This window comes from Nyctibius grandis, chromosome 1 (assembly GCF_013368605.1).
Source record: "Nyctibius grandis isolate bNycGra1 chromosome 1, bNycGra1.pri, whole genome shotgun sequence".
Classification (NCBI taxonomy): Eukaryota; Metazoa; Chordata; class Aves; order Nyctibiiformes; family Nyctibiidae; genus Nyctibius; species Nyctibius grandis.
In genome coordinates, this window is record NC_090658.1 from 32,317,073 (window position 1) to 32,334,409 (window position 17,337).

The following is a 17,337-nucleotide window of genomic DNA, read 5'->3' on the forward strand; positions in this document are numbered from 1 at the left end:
TGTTGGTGACCCATATATAAAAATGTAGATCCTATTGGAAATACAAAATTGAAGAGCGACAAGTTGGCCAGTATTTGTGATAAATTTCATACTATATATTCTGTAGACATGATCACCTCCAAGTCATAGGCCTAATTGCCCATCATCTTAATCTCTGGTGACAGAATTTTAGAGATTAAAGCACTCTTGTTTACTTGCAGCTGTATGACCCTGGTAATATGTTAAATAGGCTTGGCTTTGGGTGGTAGCTGGATGGGGAGCCTTTCAAGAAAGCAGTAAGAGCTGCAGAGGGTGGCATTCTACATAATGATAGTATCTGGAAGGGTGCTTTTGTAGGTGCTAGGTATCTGGATGAGATTGAAGACCAAGGCTCTTTACCTATGATCATCAGGGAAAAGAAGTTTGCTGCTCTTTTTTTTTTGGCAAGGCTTGACATTAGATAGCTGCTTTCAACTTAAATGTGTCTATATGGCTGGTTTTGTTTATGTGCGTTCTTATCGGACAATACCTGAAGGTTAAAGGACATGAAGAAAAAAAGATATTTTCTCATTTGTTGTTTTCCATTGACATCTACAACAATATTTCAATTTTTGCTGTCTAATCAGGCTTTTAATCATCTTCCTCTATTGTTTATTGTGGGAAACAGGAAAATAAGAAGAAAACATAAGAAAAACAAAACATAATTGACTGACCTTACCAAGAACAAGAGGTGGGGATTTGAATTTGAGTACAGTACCTGAAATTTTTTTTCTCTCTGTCTTTAATTGATCAGATTTCAAGTTGATGATATCCCTTTCAGCATAGTGACCTAGCTGCATTTTAATGCTGGCAATTAGTTTCTTTTCCTCTAGGAGTTTAAAAGAGATGTAACATTCTCTGCCATTTCTGAGCAGTTATATGCATTGCTAAATGGTTGTTGTGCTCTACTTTATAAGGACTGAGTATCCTGCTTGAGCTTGCAAAATTCTGTGAGTAATTTAAGTTTGTCCATAGTATTTTGATTGAATGGCAGAGCATCAATAATGGCTCTTTATTTGTCTCTGTCTTAGTAGGCTGGTGTTTGGTGGTTTTGGTAGCGTAAGATGCTCTCAACTGATGGCTGCTGGACAGCTAGGTATGTCCTTTATATGTATGAAAAAAGAAGAGATTCTTTTTTATAGGCATAGATTTTGATGGTTGTTTTCTGGTTGGTTTTGTTTGATGGTTGTTTTTTTCTGTTGTAACCTCCTGGTCCCAGTGTTGTATGAGACATATGGCTCTTTGTGAACTTCAGAAATCTGTCGCTGGGAGGTGGAGGGGGGTGTGAGGGAGATGTAAAACCAGTATGAGTGACAGTTGGTTGATAAGGGAACTGCTGATCTTTTAATTCATCTTGTCAGAGCGCCTGCTGTCTTCTTTACAAAGTAGTTACATAATTGAGTAGGAATTGGGATGTCAGTCATTTTCCAGCAATTAATAACTGGGATGAATCCGTGACCTGAGATCCACGTGCTCTTCTTGATATCCACTTAGAATACCATCATCTGCAGCTCTTAATATAGTGTGATCCCCCCCTTTATTTGAATAATCGGAAAGTGCTGAGCTGGTGTTCTTGAAAATGAATGATTTTGGCTCTGATAGCTCCAAGTTTAACCTTCCATTTTCCCTTCCCTGAAATGTGACCTTTTTTTACTGCTCTGTTTCAGTGGTTTTCTATGGGTTAGTCCTGGGGGTCAGGGGGAGCTGAGGCTCTGTGACCCAGCGTCTCAGTGAGACTGAAGGGTACTTAATGCTGGAGAAACAAGAGTAGTGAGAATTTTGTGAAGGCATCAATGCTGTCTGTGTACTGTTTAATCAGGTCTTGTTGCTGGAAAGAGTGTGTGGTGATAAGCAAGTAATGTAGGGTGAGAGCAAGGCAAATCTCAGGGTGGGCTGCGGAAGATGTTGGGAGAAATTGATCAGAAACTGATGAAGGGTGAAATTGTGAGCTTAATTCTGCCGTTGGTGTTGAATGAAGTGTAAAAAAGTATATAAATACCATACTTAGCAGAAAGGAAATTTGATTTTTTGATATCAGCGTTTGAAGACCATGTTACTGACATGGGCAAATACATCACATGCATTTAATTCTGAGTTGAGAAATCTGGTAGAAATATGTTTACCTTTCAGAAGCCTTGCCTTATCTCATCTTCTCTTTTTCCTCTGTGGATTTTCTATTTGTTAACTCATTTTGATGAAAAATTCAGTTGCCTGACTGTAAATGAATGATGTTTGAAGCGCTAATGTCAGTCGCTCTCCATCTCCTCCATCCTGCGTGGTCACTCCTTCCTGTTTAGCAACACCGAGAAGAGAGGTCTCGAACCCAAGGCTGAGGAGTTCTGCTCAATGGCAGAACCTCTCCAGGCCTGGTGTTCACTTCTTAGGTTGCATACAGGGATACCTCTTTCAGTGTTGTGCTTAGTGACTACTGGAAATGAGGGCAGGGAAATGGTCTTTTTGGCTACAGTGTACCTTTAAGAAATGTATGTGTATCCCATTTCTTGCTTTTTATGTGTCTTAGCATTATAAATTCAGATCTTGTCTATCCCAGAAGCCTTTGTATCTGACTATTAAGCCTGTGACATCAGAGATGATAAGGAAGACAAATGTAATTAACTGAGAGGGGAAATGATTTGCATTCATGTTGCTTAAAATGCCTTTTTTTGTTTGTGTCAAGGACCCATTTAATTCACATCTCCAGGAGAAAAGCTCTTGGATGGGAAGGGAGTTACTTAAGGATTCAGAAGATTTGCATCCCACATTCATGCATCACCCAAGGAATCTTCCAGCATTAGAACCCTTACTAGGTAGTGTTCATATATAATGGAGAAGCTGTGGAGAACCACAATCAATCTGTTTTCCCTTTCTGCATCACCTTATTATTGACAGTAACTCTTCAACTGATACATTCCTTTCAGTTTTTGGAGGTGTGCTATTTTTTCTTTTCTGGTTTTTAGAGGAAAAGGGGAGCCAGTGACTGAGCTGAGTTGGTCGTCCTGCCGGCAGCTTCTCTACCAGTCAATGGCCACCATCCTGGCTCACACAGGCTTTGAGTGTGCCAATGAGAGTGTCCTGGAGACCCTGACAGACATTGCCCATGAGTACTGCTTGAAGTTCACCAAACTGCTGCGCTTTGCTGTGGATAGAGAAGCTCGACTTGGGCACACCCCTTTCCCTGATGTCATGGAGCAGGTCTTCCATGAAGTGGGCATTGGCAGTGTGCTCTCGCTGCAGAAGTTCTGGCAACATCGCATTAAGGATTATCACAGCTACATGCTTCAGGTGAGCAGAGCAGTAGGGACCTCATGGCACCAATAAATGTAGCCACAGTACAATTGCTTATTCCTATAGCAAGTCCTGGGTCTTACTGACGTAAAATCCAATTAGAAAACCTCTTGGGTGTGGAGGGAGTCATCAAAGAAAAGAGAAACAGGGTTTTTTTGACTGAAAGACAGAGCCCCTTATTTGTGTCCCTACTGAGGCTAAGAATACTCTACTGATGGTTTGTGTGGGTTTAAGAGGAGGCCCCCAGCTCTTGAATGGCCCAGGCAAAAATATCAAGTAGAGGTAAAATCAGTACTGACTGATTAACTGAATTTTCTGCTTTAATGGGATATTTGGCTGCTTACCATTTCAGAAGACAAGTAAGCCGATGAACAAAAATTACTCAGCTGTACAGTGGCTTGTGTTCACTTAAGCAAGGGGTGACTAGTTTAAGCTTTAAGAGTATAGGGTAGTATTGTGCTGATCTGAGTTGTCACACAGGTGCTACCTTCCACTCTAGAGGGGACTGTGCTTCTGTGGAGAAAGAAGAGGAATTGTTAAATTACTTGGAATAAGAGGTGCCATATCAACATAGGTTGTAAGAATAAGGGTATGGTTTCTCTTGGTCCAGGTATTCTGTGAAATTAACATATTCATTAAAGACTGTCTGCATGTTGTAGACTTACAGAAATGCAAGGATTTGAAGTGGGAATTTTATTCCCTTTCATCGAAAAACAAGACTTGAATCAAGGAGGTAGCCCGTGACCAAAGGCAAAACTTGCCATCCCTTCCTCCTTGTCACATTATCTGAGTGCCAGTTGACTCATCTGGGAGCAGCTGCCTTGTGCTTCTCCTTTTCCCAGGGTGGGCACCTTGTGACTCGCAGAGGCAGTGTAAATCAGAGACACCTGTAAGTGCATGTAGTATGTAAATTGTGATGGACTCTGAGATTTGTGCATAAAAATAACATAATCAAGATCTGTCTTCATTAAAAACATTTTTGTTTGAAAAAACAGTTCATTTTTGTTCAAATGTTTTTGTTCAGATGTCTCCTTTTGGAATTCGGGTTTTCTGCATCATTCTGCTGATGCAGTTCGCTCTCGTCCTGCAGCTGATCATTGTCTTACTTGTTCTGTTCTTCATGCAGGGCTGAAGTCCACAGTAGCCTCTGTATTTGGAAGTATATCTAGAAGGGGGAAATAGGCATTGCTATTCTTTTTCCTTCTTCCTTCTGCTGTTAAAAACCCTTGGGCTTTTCCTGAGCACAGTTCACTGACTGCTGGGATTCAGTGGTATAAACAAGCATTTGTTAGAAGCAGATGAAATTTGAAATTTTTAATTTAATTGCTTACAGTTGTTAAGTTTCTAGAGTATAGGGTAGTTCTAAATCTCATTCCTATATTTGTTTCGCTTCTCTGACTGGAGAAAGCTTCTGTGTTTTTTGCTGTGAATCTGACAGAAGGTACCCAGGCTTTGCCCAGTTGTGACTACAGAGCTGTTGAATATCTGAGCTGCTTGTTTTTTAATGCCGGAGTAAATTTGTAACTGGTGGTTGAGGGATAGTCTTATAAGTAAAACGAAAAAGTAAGACTGAGACGCTTTGCTTTTGTTTCGTGCTCTGTTTAAATTTCTGGGCCTCATCATCACTGTTTGTGTAATAAAGGTGCTCATATTTATCAAGCAGTGTGTTAATGGATTAAACCTCTTATTAAAGTCCCTTGTTACAGGACAGAAGGTGTTCTTAAAGGGGAAAAAAAATCTTTCCTGTGTAGCGGATAACCTTGTTCATTTAGGTCAGATGTTAATAATATTCTAGGAACAGAGCACACTGCAATGTAATTGCCATCAGAGTCTCTGAAGTCACTTTGACCTTTCTGGCCTCTTTTCACCCCTACTGATCTTTGACAGGTTAGCAAGCAGCTCTCTGAAGAGTATGAGAAGATTGTCAACCCTGAAAAGGCAGCAGAAGACACAAAGCCTGTGAAGATTAAGGAGGAACCTGTTAGTGATATTACTTTCCCCATAAGTGAGGAGCTGGAAGGAGATCTGGCTTCTGGTGACCAGTCTTTGCCCGTTGGAGTCCTTGGAGCTCAAAGTGAGCGCTTCTCTGCCAACTTGGAAGTAGAAGCTTCCCCACAGACTTCAGGTAGGGGTTTCTTGCTACTGCTGGAAACAGTCTATCAGCTGTTCCATGTGATCTTGTTTCCATTTTTAATAGCAGATCCTAATGTGAGGAAGGAGAAGGAGAAAAAAAATTTAGGTTATAATAAAAAGATTTGGATGGGAGAAAAACCCTTGCTTGCTTTCTAAATACAAAACCAAAGAATCAAAGACATCAATTATAAGGATTTTTTAAATATTTACTCCATTCATGGACCCTGTAGAACACAAAATGCTTTATATGGTGTTTATTTTTAGGGGATCGTTAAAGTTCTTGGCTTTGTTATTGGTGTGAGGTAGATAGTTTTTCTACAGTGAAAGGGCTTTATTGTTGTTTTGTGAACTAGGGTGTTTGCTGCAGATGTGAGTACCTTTTCTTTTTCAGTCTGATGTAACAAAGACAAAAATAACTTTTGGGTTTATATATATGTATATATTTTAGTTTAAAAGAGAGTCAGCCTCACCTCCATCCCCGGAAAGGTGATGGAACAACTTGTCCTTGGTGCTGTCTCTAGGCACATCAAGGATAGGGGGATCATTAGGGGCACTCAGCATGGCTTCACCAAGGGGAAGTCGTGCTCAACCAACTTGATAGCCTTTTATGAGGACGTAACCCGGTGGATAGATGATGGTAAAGCTGTGGATGTGGTCTATCTCGATTTCAGTAAAGCGTTTGACACGGTCTCCCACAGCATCCTCGCAGCTAAACTGAGGAAGTGTGGTCTGGATGATCGGGTAGTGAGGTGGATTGTGAACTGGCTGAAGGAAAGAAGCCAGAGAGTGGTGGTCAATGGGACAGAGTCCAGTTGGAGGTCTGTGTCTAGCGGAGTCCCGCAAGGGTTGGTTCTGGGACCAGTTCTATTCAATATATTCATTAATGACTTGGATGAGGGATTAGAGTGCGCCGTCAGCAAGTTCGCTGATGACACAAAACTGGGAGGAGTGGCTGACACAACGGAAGGCTGCGCAGCCATTCAGAGAGACCTAGACAGGCTGGAGAGTTGGGCGGGGAGAAATTTAATGAAATATAACAAGGGCAAGTGTAGAGTCCTGCATCTGGGCAAGAACAACCCCATGTACCAGTACAAGTTGGGGGCAGAGCTGTTGGAGAGCAGCGTAGGGGAAAGGGACCTGGGGGTCCTAGTGGACAACAGGATGACCATGAGCCAGCAGTGTGCCCTTGTGGCCAAGAAGGCCAATGGCATCCTGGGGTGTATTAGAAGGGGTGTGGTCAGCAGGACGAGAGAGGTTCTCCTCCCCCTCTAGTCTGCCCTGGTGAGGCCGCATCTGGAATATTGTGTCCAGTTCTGGGCCCCTCAGTTCAAGAAGGACAGGGAACTGCTAGAGAGAGTCCAGCGCAGAGTCACGAAGATGATTAAGGGAGTGGAACATCTCCCTTATGAGGAGAGGCTGAGGGAGCTGGGTCTCTTTAGCTTGGAGAAGAGGAGACTGAGGGGTGACCTCATTAATGTTTATAAATATGTAAAGGGCAAGTGTCAAGAGGATGGAGCCAGGCTCTTCTCAGTGACATCCCTTGACAGGACAAGGGGCAATGAGTGCAAGCTGGAACACAGGAGGTTCCACATAAATATGAGGAAAAACTTCTTTATGGTGAGGGTGACTGAACACTGGAACAGGCTGCCCAGAGAGGTTGTGGAGTCTCCTTCTCTGGAGACATTCAAAACCCGCCTGGACGCGTTCCTGTGTGATATGGTCTAGGCAATCCTGCCCCGGCAGGGGGATTGGACTAGATGATCTTTCGAGGTCCCTTCCAATCCCTAACATTCTGTGATTCTGTGATTCTGTGATTCTGTGAGACTAGAGTTTTATCCTCATTTCTAGTAAGGAGAGTACCAGATATTTTCTTTTTCCTTTTTTTTCCCAGGCACTTCTGGATTCTTGTCCAGAGATCCATGTTACCTTAAAGTTGAAGGCCATGTTCCTGTGACTGGACTAAATTCAATACCCTATATAGTTTAGGCACTGAATGAGTTATGGAAATACTATTGATACTTGATGCAGACCTCCATCTTCAGAAGTCACCCTGGTAGTGACAATCATAGTTTTATGAAAGCTTATCAGTGATTTACATGAAATGGGCTCGTGGGAGTCTCTCCTGTTCTAGCATCTCTACTGCTCTACTGCCTGCTGTAGTTAGCTGAGGCTGTGGAAAATTAAATGATGAGTGAAGTAGCGGGGTTATGGAGACTGCACTCTTTTCCTCAAAGTGTCATCCCTTGGTGTTGGCATTGAAGCGCACTGGTGGCCAGGATGGGAGAATCTGCTACTGCTATGCCTTTTCTCTAGCTGTATACAAGTTTTATTCTGTGCACTGTTCAGTTGTGCTGAATTTTCTGGAAAATGAAGAACGCATTCTTCTCCCAAAGAAAGCCAGTTTTGATTTTGGTATAGAAACTTCTGAACTCTGGAAATCCCTGCAGTAATAGCTGTTTCACTTTAAAATCTGATTAAAAACCAATGAAGCCTGTTCTCCTATTAATCCTAAACTAAGTAGCATATATTGTGAGGTTAGAGTATACCTCTGAGTCCATTAGTTTTTTTTTTAAATAGCACATTCTGCTGAGTTTTAAAAAAGCACAAATCCATTTGATGTTTCTCTGGAAGCTCGTATTGGTTTCCATAGTACCTCTGAAATGCGAAGTGCTCGCATTTTTGTGGGAGAGGGAACAGCACTCCTCTGGCCTCTCTGGGGTTGTGAGCGATTCATCTGGAAAGCTTTGTATTAGTGTCTACCACTTGAGACCCAGAGGTTAGCACGCTCGCTGTATATTAAATGCCTCTTGCCTCTCTGATACTGAATTGATGTTTTCTAATTAAGAATACAAGTGCTCTGTTCCACCCTGAAAATCCCTCTTCACTTCACAAGGGCCTTTGGAAATCTCATCACTGTGAGAAGTCCCAGTCTAGAGCTGGGCAGGCTGAAGAGAGTAATATCATAAGGAGCGAGAAAAAGCTGCTGCAATTAGGACACCACCATCTCAAAAATACAAGTGTGAGGCCCGTAGAGAGGGCAGCAAGGCTTCAGTGTCTGAGGGCAAAACTCTCGTTACAGCCTTCCTTGTTCTGCTTGTGTTTCTCATTATGCCTGACATTGTGTTGTGGGCTAGCTGCTTAATTTCATTGCAGTTGGGGAAATGGAGGCAAAAAAAAGGAGGACCTTGTTCCACCACCCAGCAGGATAACATGAGGATTAGCTTATTTGTAAAGTGCTTTGAAGATGAAACATCCTGTGTTGATGCTTAAGTACTTCTAGTCATTAGTGACACTCTCAATGACAGGTGATAGCGCTGAAATGAATAAGGCTGAGCAGTGAAGAGCAATTGATGAAAGAAAGACACAGTAAGTTTAGTAAGCATCTTTGATTATTGTGTAGACTGGAGCTGCAACTCTGTGGAACTAATAGCGTTTTAATGATGTGTCCATTGTTGTTGAGAGGAACACAACTTACTTACAATTAACATAAAAAGGACTTTTCATTAAGGCGACTGGACACCAGCAAGCACTTTCATTCTGGCTTGCTGTCTAACTGCTGAGCTGATGTAGGCTGTGTTACCACAAAGGTCCCCTAAAGCCTGGCTTGGGCTAAGCTGCTCTGGAAAACATTCCTGGCTCCTTCAGAAGGGAGAATTCACAGTACAAACATGTGGTGGAAGATTTGTTCCCTGTGTAATTGCCAGTAATAAGGAACTATTGTTAGTAGTGTATTGATAATAGGGAATAGTAAATTTGACTCAGTACAAGAGGGTTGGTTGTGCTTTCAAACTGTAGCCAAGCTTCTTGAGACACAAAGTTTGGAAAACCTACTAAAACTGGTTTCCTATTTTTTTTTATTTTCCATGTGAATTTAACCCCACACAAGAGGGACCAGATTTAAAAGTGAGAAGATTTCAGGCTTTCTTCAGTTCTGTTTCTTCAGATGGGCTGTTATGCCCATCTCAGCAAGGGCCCCAGTTAGTGTATTTTTAATAGGATTTTTGTCTCTCTTAAAACTGTAAATAAGCAGAAATAATGCAATATATAATTACTGCTCTTGGGGAGAAGAACATTTGCTGTTATCAAGAAATTTAGTTTTGTAATCTTGTACAGAAAATCCTCAATCTGCTCAGATTGCACACTAGTCCAAAAGTTTAAAAAAAAGGGCGGGGGGGCTATTTCCCAGCAGGATGTATGCGAGGTTGAGCCAAGAGGGTTTCTTTCCATTCTGCTGAAGGACGGGATGAGACCTGTGGGTGTTGAGTACAAGGAGACAGGCAGTTGGATGGCTGACTGCAGCTCTGACATCCGTGCATTTCAGTGCTGGAAGTGGTATTTGAGACTGTTCATCTATCTAGTCCTCTGCCCTCTCACTTCACATCCCCTGCAGAACTACCAGAAGTCCAGTATGTCTGACAGCTTAAAAGGAGTTGCTGACGCTGCAAGGACCTCATCATCGTGAATGACTTCTGGACTGCCTCTAAGTCCTGCTTATGCAGGGTCTATTCCATGTGCTGTTGGGGTACTCATTGCTGCTGAGACACTCTTTCTGGAGAGCGATGTGGAAATTTGTTGTTTCTCCTGGAGAAAACCACGTGGAGGATTGCTGTGAAAGGATAGCATCATATGTTTTAGAGTGGCAATTACTGGGCTATTAAAAAAAGCCAACAGATTTTTTTTTTTTTTTTATTGTTTCACACTGGTTGGTGTGTTTTTTTTAACCACAGCCTGGTTCACCTGTAGCTTTGCTTTTGCTCCTTCTTTTCCAGTGCTGCTGTCCCCTGCATCTGCATGCCGTTTGTAATTTGTCTTTTTACTGAGTTATTACTGTGTGCTTTTTCTTTCTCTAGGGGCTGAGGTGAATGCTTCCCCGCTCTGGAACTTGGCACAGGTAAAAATGGAGCCACAGGAAAATGAGGAGGCCAATGTACATAGCCATGGGGTCCTCGGCAGTGATGTCTTTGAGGAACCGATGTCAGGCATGAGCGAAGCTGGGATGCCACAGAGCCCAAATGGCTCTGAGAGCAGCTACGGTTCTCATTCTGATGACAGTCTGATGGGACCCTCGCCTGTCTTCAACCAGCGTTGCAAGAAGAAGTTGAAGAAGATGTGAAAAGAGACAGCTTTTTTATTTAATCTTGATGGTATGTAATAGACTTGAAACAAACTAAGAGAGCACTATGATGGCTATGATTCATAAACAGGGCTGGCCCTGGTGTATGAGGGACCTTGCATAAAATTATTATGAGACATTTGATGTGTGGTGCACTTCAGTTCCCCTTTTGCTGGCTTCTATACTCCATCCTGACTCATGAGATTGAAGATCACCCTGTACATTTGTTGGTGTCATGGCTTGCTTTGACAGATTAATGAGGAAGTTACCAGTGGAAAGTAGTTGTGAGGAGATTTGCTAAGTCATAGAATCATTGAATAATTTGGGTTGAAGGGATGTCTAGAAGTTTCTAGTCTCTAGACCAGCCCCCTGCTTGAAGCACAGCCAATCAGATCAGGTTGCTCAGGGCCTTATCCAGTTGAGTTTTGAATATCTCCAAGGACGGTGATGCCAGCGCTCTTTGGGCTTTTCCCCATATTTAACTATCATCATAGTAAGAAAAAATATATTCTTGCGTCCAGTTGGAATTTCCCACATTCCAGCTTGTGTTCATTGCCTCTGTTCTATCATTGTTCATCTCCAAGAAGAGTCTGACTTTGTCTTCTCTAACCTGCCCATTAAGTGGCTTTATACAATGAGATCTCTCTTTAGCCTTTTGTCTTCTTAAGTCTGAAGAAACCAAGCTCCCTGAGCCTGTCCTTGTACGTCTTGTGCTCCAGCTCCCTAAGCAGCTTTTGTGGCCTTCCACAGAAATTGCTACTTCTTGTGAGGGGGAGCATAAAAGTGGATGCAGTCCTCCAGATATGGTCTCACAAGTGCTGAATAGAGAGAAATAATAATTTCCCTCAGTATGCTGGCTACATTCTTGCTAATTGTTGCGGGCAACAAGACAATCTTAAGTCAGGATATTTCACTGGTTGGGGAGCCGTCGCTGCTGCTGCTGCTGCTGACTTCGCAAAGATGCTGTAGAGTGGTCTCACAGTGCCTTCAGATGTATCCTATCTGGTTCCACAGACTTAGGTATATCCAATTGGCTTAAGTTCTTGCTAACTCCATCTTCCTCTGCTGTAGGTAACACTGTGCTAGTAGACCCAGGGACCTGGCAAGCATGAAGGCAGTCCTTACCAGTGAAAAAAGACAAAAAAGATGATGAGTACATCAACCTCAAAGTACAAAGTGCATCCTTTGTCACCAGGTTGCCTGCGTCATTGAGCAGTAAACCCGTGTTTTCTTTAACCTTTCTTTTGCTTCCAGTGTACTTAAAAAAGCCCTTCACATTTCTTACCAGTTTAAACTCCAACTGAACTTTGGCTTTCCTAGCTGTCCCTGCATGTTTGGGCTGTGTCTCTATACCCCTGCTGGCCAGCCCATCCTCACTTCGCCTCTGTGTACTTTTTTCTGTGTGTTTGAGCTCAGTCAGGAGTTTCTTGATCATCTGTGCTGGCCTTCTGTCATGTCTGCTTTACTTTCTGCTTATCAGAAAGGACTGTTCTTCTACTTCGAGAGAGCTGTCTTTGAAGATAAGGCAGTGCTCTTGGGCCCCTTGGGGAGGCCAGGGCAGTCCCTTGTGAGGTCCTGCCAGGGCGTTCCTTGAATAAACCAAAATATGTTGTCCTAAAGGTCCAGAACTCTGTTTGTCTTGTACATGTTTCTCAGGATTTTAAATGCCACAATTCCATGTCTGCTGCAGCCAAGACCTTCACATTCACCACCGATTCTTTCTTGTTAGTTACAAGTCCAACAGAGCTTCTTCTCTGCTTGATTTCTCGATCATCTAGTCAGGGAAGTTGATGTGGTTTTCTGGAGAGAGTGAAGCAGCATTTACTATTGGTGTGGGCCACTACTGGCAGTGCAGACTTTTCCTTTGCTCTCATTGGACTGAGTGCAGCAACTTCAAGCTGGCTGAGGTTTTCAATTCAAAGTTGTTATCTTGACAACTTAGTCTGAAACAGAATCTATTTTGCTGCTTGCTTTTATGGCTCAGCTGACTGATGGCATTTATTTTTGTTCTGCACAATCCTCAGTTGATCAGCTCAGTCTTTAACTTGATGCAGTGAGTATCTCTTTCAAAAAATCTAGAATGAACATGAATCAAGAGCGAACAGCCACTTAAACTGGCTTTATACCTGTAACCCATTGGGATGGTTGAGGGAGATTTACCAAACCTCCCATTTGTCCTTACAATTGCAAGTTTATCTTTTGAAAGAATGAGCTCCAGGCATAGTATTTTTGTTCCTGTATTACATGTCTAGCCTTAATTCTTTTTTCCTAACTGTATTTCTCTTCCACTTTACAGAAATGGAAGCCAAACATAAAATTCCTCAATGTCTAATAAGAATGCGAGACCACAGGCTTTTACGGACATTGGAGTTAAAATTGTCCATCACAGTTTTAAAGGTTTCTCCTGGGAGGTAAACTCTAGCTATTTGAAGCCTAGTCAGTAGTAGAACAGTGGACCAGCGTATCAGGAAATCTTTATTTTGATTCCCTCTGAGTCACCATTAGGCATGCTGCAACGTCCCTGTTTTCTCAGCTGTAAAAAAAGATAATAGTAGTATTTGCCCCTTAGAGTTGTGTTTGAGATTTAGTTACTATTCAGAAAAGGCACTGTAATCCTTCAGAGAGTTTTGTGAGAGTTGTGAGTGTTTCTTCCTTTTGGGTAGGACTGTTGCTGGCTGGAGAATGCTTAGATGGACACTGAAATGTTTCTGACCTATATGATACTGGTTTTAAGCAGAACTGTTTATTGTGAAGAAATACAGCACAGCTGTCCTGTTCCACCTCCCAGGTACAAGGAAGGCATTTGGGGTGGTATCTTCTTACTCAGCTTTAGATGTCTGCAGCTAAATTTGTTCCTTTGGGTCCCATTTGCAGCTGAAGAGAAATAGTCATTCTTAGGTCACTGTTCATCTGGCCTCAGAGTAGAAGTATAAAGCAGGTCAGATGAATGACACTTTTAGAAATGTCTGTTTTTCCTTTGTGTGCCCATAAAGTGAGTTCAACGTGACTACTTCAGCTGAAGACATCCACACCACCGATGTCTGAGTTAAGTGACCTGACTTTAGCCCTTCCTGTCTGGGAATCAGAGGAGACATCCTCCTGCTGGGCTGGTGCTTCTTCTCTTCTACATGTTTTGTAGAGCTTGCTGTTGAAATGGTAGTACTCGGCTAAAGGCAGACTTGCCCATCTTACCTAAACCAGCAGACCCAGTGTTCTCCACAACACACAGAATGTGCTAGGCTGGGACCTCAAGGCTCAGCTTGATTTGGCCCTTGTGTCTTTGATACTGTGTGAGAACACCTGTCATTGGGCCTTTCTTCGTAGATGCTTTGCCAAACTGTTGTATTAAAGTATTCTTGAGGCTGGGGCACCTAAGTCAAGTCCCTTGCATTATTTTCAGGAGCTAGAGGAGAGAGTGGCTGGTGCCAGCATCGCTTGCTCATTTGCAAGACTTCAAGTGGGCTAAAAATGAAAATCTGCTGTTCTTCAGGGCTTTGGTGAAACCTCCTACATGCCAATCTTAAGTGCTTTTGTATTATTGCTCAGGTACAGATGTTCTGTCTTACTTTTAATTGTGTTTTTGTATTTCACATCCCTTTTCTGCACCCATTTCACCCTGTAACACACACTCTGCAATAAGCCAAGCCTGAGTGCTTCAGGTATATTTAAATACAGTGGAAATTCACCCTCCATTGACTCAGCTGTGTTGTTGCAGTGTAAGAGAGAGGTGTTACTGATTCCCTTTAGGATGCATGTTTATGCAGAGATGAGAAATGCATCAGCATCTCTTGAACATTTAACAATGATGGCAGAGTAAAATCTGTACCTCCCGTTCCCCCCATTATGCTGAGCGTTGCTTCTGACATTTGTGTGCTTGACATTTCCTTTTATGCATGTGGAAGCTTTACCTTCCGGGTGAGTCCTTCCCCTCTGAACCTTCGATTTGCAGTGGTGTTCATCATGCGTGAAATAGTGAAATTTCAAATCTAGCTCACAAAGTCAGACACAGACAATATGCTTTTTTGATGAATCAAGTAAGATTTTGCTAGGTGTTAATGCAGCCTTGGGCAACTAGTGAGGGGTTCATTGACCATGTAATCCACAAATTTCAAGCCACAGTTAGGTTATGCAGTGGCTTGGAATGAAGCTCAGCTCTCACAGTTGTTTTTTTGCTGGTCTCTGGTAAAGCGCTCTGCCGACCCATCTGCTTCAGTAGTCTGCAGTTTTGTTGGTTCTTTCATCTTTCTCCCTTCTCTTTCGAAAGATGGGTGGATGGCAAATTGGAATATTGAGTATTGACTGCGTCCATATCCAGTAGCATTGATGTCTTTAGGGGTTTATTTTGCCGTGATTGACATTGGTGAGAACTTTGATATCCATTTGGAGAGCAAGATCTGTGAATTACTTGGCTTTTGAAGTGTTTTGCATGGGAATCATACAGGATTGTAGTTGAGAGGGTGCTGTGTATCATATTCCTTTTTCCCTCTAGCAATACCTTTTTATTCCTTTTGAAGAGTTTTGCCTGGTATCTAACAAAGTTCACTGTATAAACGGCAGTGTAACAACTTTAGTATACAGCTGTATGTCAGACTGTGCTACCTAGTGATTTAATTCCAAGACCACCCATACTAATTTGAATATGCATAATGCTGTGCAGAAAAAAGATGTTTCCTGCATAGAAATTTACAATTTAAAAAGAAAACAGAAAAATAAGATTAGGTAGGGTAGGTGAGGCCAATCTGATTATGTCCTCAATTCTGAGACTAATGCACATGTTATGTGTGAAGGATGTTTTACTTAAAATGTTTTTGTACATGCATGTGAACGAAATATGTAACTTTGGTTGTGTTTCTATGGAACAAAATTGCTTGGAAATATTTCAGGGTTGGTTTTTCTTTTTTCCTTGCTCTCCCGGAGAGAGTTTCTTTGTAATTTCTAAGAAAATAAAATAAAAAAAAAATTCAGAAATAAAAATCCTAAAGGTGGTATGTGGATTTTTTTGTTTGTTTTGAAGAATAGTGCTGTGAACGCAAAGGCCAGTCTTGGGGTTCTGTCTACCCTTACATGGGACATGGAGTAGACCTTTTGCAGGCCTGAATAAGGTACTGAGATGATACCAGTGTTTATGTCACAACTAGGGAGACAAGAGATGTTATTCCAAGATGTAGCCAGAGAAAATGGAAGTCTTATCTTTCACGGGTGCCAGTGCTAGCGAGCCCCAGAAGTGATATTAGTAGCACCATGCTAGTATTGGTATTCGTCTAGCATAAGCAAGCTGCTGTTTCTGAAGCAACTACTTAATACACTTCTGCTACTTAAATTACCAGACTACCTAGGAGCCCTGCTCCAAGCCTTGCGCTTTGCTCTTTTATGTGCTGATCTGCTGGTTCTGCATACTGCTTTTTTCTCAGGGACTGCTTCAGACTGCGGTGAATGAAGTGCAGCGTATTTTCCCCTCTGCTCTGCCTGTCATAGCAGAACTGAGGGAGGATGTGTGACGCTTGGTAGCCCTGCTAAGCAATTGCAAATAGCACATCATGAATTAGGATTACAGGCCTGTGTTGCTTGCCAAGAGAGAGGGGAATAATAATCATAGTGCTTCCCACCGCTTTTATACCTGAGAGCAGTCAGTCTACACGACTGCTGTCCTCCGAAGCCTACACTACTGAATTAATTTACCAGTCCGCGGGTGAGTCTGGGCTGTGCGTTCCACTTCCTTGGCAGGGCCTGGAGGAAGAGGACAGCAATCACTGGTTTGGATTGCACCCCACCAGATTAAAGCACGAGCCCGGTGGCATCCCAGTTTTACTTCCCTTTGCTCCAGCAACCTGAAGGGCCTGTGCTGCGGCAGCCTTGCTGGGTGGGAGGCTTGATGCCTGAGACCATCTCAGCGGGGGGACCCTGCTTCTCTGCGCTGGCTGGTGGGCTCTCCTCAGCCCGTGACTCTTGCCCCCTGCCCTGCTGTGGATGCGATTGGGGCTGGTGGTCCGCAGGGCCGGGGTGGCTGTGGCCACGCGGTGGTGCTGGCCGCACGGTGCTGCCAGGGGCTGCCGGCCGGGGGGATGCTGCAGCCCGGGGAGGGCTGCTTGCAGCTGCACCAGGAACCTCTCCCCTCTCCAAAAAAAACCCAGACCGTGTCATTTTCACTGTGTCTTTATGTTGGAGATTAGAATTGCCTCTTTGCTGCTATGGAAACGCTCACGTGAAAGAAGATGACCTCATTATGATGAGATCTCCTTTGGTGTGGGCTCGCTGCCCAGCACCCTTGCAGTGGGGAGATGGGGCTGGGGTAGCTGTGGCAGCGGGATGGCGGGGCGGTCGCCCCTTTTGCGCTGATGCTCAGCAGTTTGCAGAGCTCGTGGGTCTTTCCCTCCAGGCTCGGCAGGCCAGAAACAGCCCCTGCTCCGGGACCAGCCCTTCCCTTTGGGGACGCACTCGGGAGTCATGGCTGCATGGGGGCTGTGCATGACCTTGCTCCAGGGCGTGTGGGGTGTCATTGCAATAGGCAGCGGGGCCCCGACAGTGAGCTGGATGAAAGGCTTGGGTGTTGTGAGGGGTCTTTGCTTCTGGTGTCTGTCAGGGTCCTGCATCCACTCTGTGTACTTTTCCCTCAAATCTCAGCTGCCACCTCTGAGCCCAAACTGTGGGGCTGTGCCTCACTCTCAGCTTTGTGCCCCATCTAAGTGTCCCACTGCTCTGCTCACCCTGTGCCACCCCTGGCTCTTCACTTAGGTTTGCCTCCATCCCTCCCTTGCCCCGCATCGCTCATTCTCCTCTTAAGCTCCTGC

At 43.5% G+C, this 17,337-nt stretch overlaps 1 protein-coding gene across 2 annotated transcripts in view; it reads left to right on the forward strand.

The window, feature by feature from the left end:
- Positions 1-15,458, forward strand: part of SUPT7L (SPT7 like, STAGA complex subunit gamma) — a 20,362-nt gene extending 4,904 nt beyond the window's left edge. The window contains exons 3-5 of one of the 2 annotated variants that reach the window (XM_068413580.1): positions 2,976-3,300; positions 5,191-5,428; positions 10,287-15,458. In XM_068413580.1, coding sequence (XP_068269681.1) covers positions 2,976-3,300; positions 5,191-5,428; positions 10,287-10,549 — 826 coding nt within the window. In that variant the 3' untranslated portion in view covers positions 10,550-15,458. Of the gene's footprint in view, positions 1-2,975; positions 3,301-5,190; positions 5,429-7,327; positions 7,644-10,286 lie in introns of those variants that run through there. The other variant, XM_068413574.1, reaches the window with a different exon arrangement.
- The last annotated feature ends 1,879 nt before the right edge of the window (positions 15,459-17,337 follow it).